General features: G+C 47.4%; 1 protein-coding gene across 1 annotated transcript; it reads left to right on the top strand.

Annotated features, from left to right (window-relative positions):
* The first annotated feature begins 214 nt into the window (after window positions 1-214).
* Window positions 215-4,025, top strand: LOC118076178 (uncharacterized). The gene is made up of 3 exons (XM_035098796.3): window positions 215-377; window positions 2,634-2,942; window positions 3,760-4,025. The coding sequence occupies exons 1-3, from the start codon at window positions 245-247 to the stop codon at window positions 4,008-4,010; spliced, it is 693 nt and encodes a 230-aa protein (XP_034954687.3). The 5' UTR covers window positions 215-244; the 3' UTR covers window positions 4,011-4,025.
* The last annotated feature ends 3,150 nt before the right edge of the window (window positions 4,026-7,175 follow it).

Raw genomic sequence — 7,175 nt, forward strand, 5'->3', positions numbered from 1 at the left:
GTGGGTTCCCAGCTCCTTCATGAAGAATTTTGCGGGTGCGTGGGCACCCATGGCCCCAGTGAGTTGGCACAATATGCCGCCGTCTGTGTTGCAACAGAGCAGGCACCGCTTCTGCGCAGAGCCCCGCGGGCTTCACCGGCTCCCGGCTCCCGCCCCTTTCCAGCAACTTCTGCCCTCCCTTTTTTCATTCTCGGACCTCCTCCAAAGTTATTCCGCGGTGTCGGTGCGTCGGTAGGAGGGAGAAATGGCAGTGCTGGTCCGAGAAGCAGCCGGGGGCGAAGGCAACGGGGGCACACGGCGAGGAGGAGGCGTCTCCCGAGCGCTGCTGCTGCTGCTATGCCTGCTATCCTGCCCGTCGAGGCAGGCGGACGTTTCGGGTTCGTAGCCGATTGCCTACCGCCGATTGAGATGAGAGGGGCCCCAGGGTGAGGGTCAAGTTGGGAACTGGCCGGTTGGGACTGTGACGTGGGCAGAGGGGGGTTCTTTAAAACCCTGCCCCCCCCGGCAGTCTCGAGCAGGTCGCGTCGCGCGCCCTGGCGCTGAGGGGCGGAGATCGCTCCGGCGCCCTCGCAGGGCGCAGCCTGGCTTCCGAGCGGCTTCGCCGCGCGGCGCCCTGCCTACCGGCCCGGGGCCCTGTCACCCCGCGCCACCGGGACTCTACCTAGAGCCCCCCCCACTTCGTAGTCCAGATCGGAAGCTTCCTTCCTGTGGGAGTTTGAGAGCTTAGAATGTCTCTCCCGCCCCGCAAAAAACTCTCCCCCACTTGCCCCGCCCCCTCCACTCCTGGACTCCTGTCATCAAGATTTGCTGTTAAGCCATAGAACAAACTCCTAGGGGGTCGACGTCCCTTTGCCCCCACCCCCAATATAATATTTATGGGGCTGGCACCCCCACAGTGGATGGTAATTGCCATTCAAATGGTGTGCGTGCACTGTGTCATGTGATCGATTACCTCCCCCACCCCAATATTTTATTCAAGTTGCCACCCCTGCTTTCAGAGATCTCAACATGCGGGACACAACTCGACCACCTAGAAATATACTTTGCCCTTTCTGCCCCTTCCCCCCAGTTCACTATTTTTATGATACTGTAACTGGGCAAGATTGGTAGTTTGGGGGCCTTCTCAAAGGGTTTGTTTGCCTTGTTTCCCTTGGCACGTTAGGGTTGAGTGTTTCAACCCTAAATGCATCTGTTCGGCTTGTCCCCTGGAGGCACACTCCATCTCGAGACAGAGGGATGGCAGCAACGAAAGTCCTTGGCTGACACTGTTAGGACCCGTCCGGACATTGGTTAATGTGGATTGTGCGCCGAGCTCCTGTCTTAATTCCCGCTTGTCCATGTGGCATTATCCTCCTGAGCTATGCTTTGAAAAATCTGACTAGGGAGCTACGTCAACTGCATAGGGGATATCTGACTGGATTTAGGGAGGAGGAAATGTGGGAGAGCAGAAGTTGATGGAGAACACCTCATGGACATAGGTGTCTGGCCCTTCTAGAGAAGAAGTTCAGAATTACAACAGGGGTTTGTGGGAGGTCACAGCTCAGAGGCAGATGAGGGGGAAAGTTGGGAAATAATGGGAGAGGGAGAGGAAGCACCTGAAAGGCAACAGCTGATGGACACAATGTCTTTAGAAAGCATTCAAGACCTTCCCCCTCCCAGAACCAGACGAGCCTTGAAAGTGGTAGAGCAAAGGGCTGAGAAGCAAAGGGTCCTCAGTGCCACCTGTAGGGAAGAAGGTGACAAATGCTTTCCATTCCCACCTATTAGTTCTAGACCCACCCTTTGGAGTCACTGAAAACAATTCTTTAGATACTTGAAGACTGCAAGTGGGAGAGATGGTGTGTGTGTGGAGATTTACGTGGGACAATGCCATTATCCAAGACTGGGTTGTACCATGCTAACCTTCTGGAGTAGCTGTCATGCACAGGCCATGGCATAACACAAAAAAGTGGCTGCCATGAAAATTGTGGCATAACAGCAAATTAAATAGAGAGAACACACACACACCCAAAAAACCCTGATGCATACCATGGGAAGTTCACTATGCCCTGCTTGTCCGAATAATAGCCATCTCTCATTCACAACACACCAATGTTGTCACTGTCGGACAGCAACATGAACAAAACTCAATATCAGGAAAAATGTACGAGGAAGGCACTCTTGTTTCTCAAAAATCTCTTAGACATCGCCAGCAACATACCCATCTTTCTAGGAGGGCTAGAGAGTGATAATAATAATAATAATAATAATAAAGTTCAGAATCTAGGGAACCTGCTCAGGGCCACCACTGGAACCTGAGTATCATATTCACTGAGTTGGTGACTCCTGTCCTGTCCCAATGAGTTTTGGAATCCTGGCATCTTTGGGATTCTGTAGGGTTGAGCTCACATGAGGATGGTCTGCACCCAAAGGATGATGGGATCCAGTAAGTTTCCAAACTGCCTTCAGGGACTTCAGTCAACAAGTGCAATATGAACAAGTGCAATATGAACTGTACAATATGAAATGTGCAATTGCAAAGGTGTTACTTTTTTGTATGGTGTAATGAGATCAAGCCTCTCTTAAGATGTGGGATCTAATCTGTCTGGTTGGTGGTAGGATTCTATTAATGAGTTGCCCTCATCTTCTTCCAGGTTCTACACACTGCCCTTCTCATAACGTCTCCATAGCAGAAGGTTCAGCTGGGATGATCTTTGCTAATGTTTCCAGTTATTCCTGCATTCATTATTTATGTCATGAGAACAATTGCTCTAATACTGATGATGCCATATTAGCCATAACTGAAGGAGAACTGAGAGTCTACAAAAGCTCATTCAAGGAAGGCTTCTATCTACAGGGAAATGACCTCTTTATCAAGAATGCCAGCAAACAGCTTGCTGGAAAATACAAACTTAAAGATCGTGACAGTAAAATCTGTTTCCAAGTCTTCCTTAGCATACTTGGTGAGCTTCTGAAGTTACTGTAATATGGATTCACAACCACTGAGGGTGGGGGTGAGGAGGGCTGCTTGCATTAATTTCTTTTTGGTTTGCATCTGTTCCTATTAGTTATTATTGTTATTAATAATAGAATTTACTACCCACACTTCTCCATAAAATCTCAGGGTAGGTTTTTTTAATAAAAAAATTAATATTCTATTATAAGAACTTCATTTATTAAAAGATAGAGTGAGAAACAAAGAAAGTGAGTTGAATTGAAAAAGAAAAATGTAACAAGATAGTAAGAATATACACACCTGTATATTAATGTATGGTAATGTAAGAGTAGGGACGTGGGTGGTGCTGTGGGTTAAACCACAGAGCCTAGGGCTTGCTGATCAGAAGGTCGCGATGGGTGAGTTCCCGCTGCTCAGTCCCAGCTCCTGCCAACCTAGCAGTTCGAAAGCACGTCAAAGTGCAAGTAGATAAATAGGTACCGCTCTGGTGGGAAGGTAAGCAGCATTTCGCTGCGCTGCTCTGGTTTGCCAGAAGCGCCTTAGTCATGCTGGCCACATGACCTGGAAGCTGTATGCCGGCTCCCTCGGCAAATAAAGTGAGATGAGCACCGCAACCCCAGAGTCGTCCACGACTGGACCTAATGGTCAGGGGTCCCTTTACCTTTACCTTTAATGTAAGAGTACAGATCTCAGGGTAGTTTACAACAAAACAAAAATACATTATTTCTTGCATCGTATTATCATATCATGCTTCCCTGCTATTTTGATAGCTACCTGTATTCTGGCCCTATATTAAATTAATGCATCTTTTTTTTCACTTCTAGACCCTAGGCACAGCCCTTCAGCTAATCTTTCCATACCAGAAGTTTCTTCTGGGACGATCATTCCTAATACATTGAACCATTCCAATAGTCCTGCTTTATACAAGAAGAACCACTCCTCCTCTGTTGGGCAAGGTGTTGACACGTATGGAAAGCATGTCCATATATCTGACAGCAGCCCTTCTATCAAGAATGCTAATTTATATCTCATCATGTTTAGTGCATGTGTTTTGTACCTTTTGTACTTTCAATAAAGGAAAGGAAAGCCATCCTGCCTTAAGATACTTTTTTTGGGGGGGTGAGTGTCAGGGGACCACCAGGAGTCAGCGGAGAGCCGGGTGGATCAGAGCGAGGGCTCTCGGATGCTGCCAGAGCCCCAGAGCCTAGTGCCTGGCAGCTTCCTCTGGAAGGTGAGACTGAGGCTCAGGAGGAGATGCAGACCCTTCGAGGAGACGGTGGGGGGGGGACTCTGCAGGGAGAGTTGCAGAGGGTGGAGCACTCAAGAGGGGAGGGCTCCAGAAGCTATAGCGCAGATCCCTCAACTGAGCAGCTCCTAGGCCAACCCCAACATCTCTCACCACCAAAGGAACACAAGCGAACAGCAGAGAACCTACACAAGCGACGCTGACAAAAAATCCCACACATATTAAGCAAAATAGAAACATCGTCACCCGACCCCATCTACCTCTCTTCCCCTTTTCTTCCCAATGTCTCATCAAATGAAACTGATTTGTAAAAATGTTATGAGAGACATTGCACATATCTTTGTAAACCAAGAAAACCTTTAATAAAACAACAACAACAACAACAACAAAAAACAACAAAAACAACAAAAACAAAAACAAACTGAGCAGCTCTAGTGGAGAGGTTGCTCCACCAGCACCGCCACCCCAAGAGGGGTGGGGGAAAGAGGAGGTACCAACGAAGGAGGTTCAGGGTGCCCAGGGGGCTATGCTGACGGAAGTTGAGAAGGGGGGACGCTTATGAATTCTGAATCGGATTAGTACAATCATGCTTTTAGATGCTCTGACTTGTACATATGTATATAATAAGACCCTGTAAAAACCAAGCACAGGGTTTGGAGCTGCTTACTCGTGAGGAGCATAGCTATCAAGTTTTCTCGTTTCTCCCGAGGAAGCCTATTCAGCATAAGGCAATTCCCTTAAAAAAAGGGAGAACTTGATAGCTATGGTGAGGAAGCTACCAACACCATTACAGTCACTCCATTGTCTTGATGCCAAGAAGAACAACATAGAAGAAAGTTCCAGTGGATTCAGTAGAACTTGATTCACTTCGGTGGGACTTATTTAACAAAATTTAAATTCTGATATAATTTTCTTAGTCTCTCTCTCTCTCTCACACACACACACAAACACACCTTGAGCAAGCCCCCCTTCAGAACAAAGATCAAGGAAATGTAGTTCAAATCCCTACTCTGCCTTGAAGCTCACTGAGTGACCTTGGGCCAGTCCTTTGCTCTCAGCCCTCCTTATTGTGTATAGGGGTTGTCCTGAGGATAAGATGGGGAGGAAAGGATCAGATGAGCTCCTCGAAGTAAAAGTTGGCTGAAAAGCCAATACAGAAAATCCTACAGACAGTTACTTTGAGATCTAATGTATAGAATGTCCTGGGAGATTGAAATGTTCTCCTACTGGTTTCTCTGTTGTGATTCCTGAAGTCAGATTTATGTCCATTTATCCTTTGGCGCCATCCTTTGATGTTATGCTTTGGCGTATTTATCCCCTACAGGGGATCAAGGAGAAGGGGATGACAGGGGACGAGATGGTTGGACAGTGTTCTCGAAGCTACGAACATGAGTCTGACCAAACTGCGGGAGGCAGTGGAAGACAGGAGTGCCTGGCGTGCTCTGGTCCATGAGGTCACGAAGAGTCGGACGCGACTAAACGACTAGACAACAACAAAAAACTTCATGTGGTAGCCAGAATCGATGATCCGTTCCCAGGGACTCCTTTAATAAATAATTTTATGAAAGATTTTCTTGGTTTAAGAAAGAACATGCATTGTCTCTCTTTTCAGATTGCTGTCTTTTTTTTCTTTTTCTTTTTTACATTTGAAGTGGGACATTAGTATTGTATCCCGAATAAGGTGGGGCAAGAAGAAGAAGGTGATGGGGGTGGTAATAGTGCATTTGTGGTTCTTTTTTTAAATGTCAGCGTCACTTGGGTAGGTTCTATTCTATTCTTAAATATAATAAACGAACAATTCGTTTATTGTATTTAAGACCAGTTGCTGTTTTTCCCCCGATTGGGTAGATGAACTTCTTTAAGCGCAACCTGGGATGCTGTTCCCTAGGCTATGACTAAAGATATAGGCACTGAGGGGCGCGGCGGTGCCATCCTTCCCGGCGAGCTTCCACTCTCCAAAACGCACCTGCACTGCATTCTGCTGTCCAGGTGTGGCAGCTTGGCCGCACCCCTCCCCCACCGCAGGTGCCCGGGGTTGTGGGTGCCATGCAGCGTGCATGGCCCTGGCACTGAAATTTGTGGGTTCCCAGATGAGATCCTTCATGGGGAATTTTGCGGGTGCTTGGGCACCCATGGCTCCTGGGAGTTGGCACAATATGCAGCCGTCTGTGTTGCAACACAGGAGCTTGTGGTGGACTTTAGGAGACAGAAGAACGAGGTCCAGCCACTTTTGATTGACGGAATTTGTTTGGAGAGGGTAACAACGTTTAGATTTCTAGGCATTGAGTTACAGGAGGATCTGTCCTAGAGTGTTAATACAAGGGGGGTTGTGAAGAAGGCGCAGCAGAGACTGTATTTTTTGAGAATTTTAAGGAAAAACCATCTTCCACAAAAGCTGCTGCTTGCCTTCTATCACTGTGCCATACAGAGCGTGCTCACGTACGGTTTATGTGTGTGGTACGGAAGCTGTACTTCCCAGGACAGAGCAGGGCTGTGTAGAATTATTAAAACAGCAGAGAGCATTATTGGCTGCTCACTCACCACCTTAGAACAAATTTACACCACCAGGTGCCCTAGACAAGCACTAGATATATCAAGAGATCCAACGCACCCTGGTCACCATTTCTTTCAGCTCCTGCCATCGGGACGGAGATATAGAACAATGCAGGCAAGAACGAGCCCTCTCAGGAACAGTTTCTTCTCTAGAGCGATTTTGGCCTTAAATGGAAAGCCTGGACTTTGAAGTCATCTTATTTTACTTGTTATTTTGTGTTATATTTACTGTTTTTAATTAGGTTTTTGTAATTTTGGATTATGCGGAATGCTTTATCGGAGTGGATGTAGCAACCGAGTAATTTCGTTGTTCCCGCAAGGGGACAATGACAATAAAGATATCTTATCTTATCTAACAGAGCAGGCACCGCTTCTGCGCAGAGCCCCGCGGGCTTCACCGGCTCCCGCCCCTTTCCGGCAACTTCTGCCCTCCCTTTTTTC

Source organism: Zootoca vivipara, chromosome 2, assembly GCF_965207765.1.
Source record: "Zootoca vivipara chromosome 2, rZooViv2.hap1.1, whole genome shotgun sequence".
Lineage (NCBI taxonomy): Eukaryota > Metazoa > Chordata > Lepidosauria > Squamata > Lacertidae > Zootoca > Zootoca vivipara.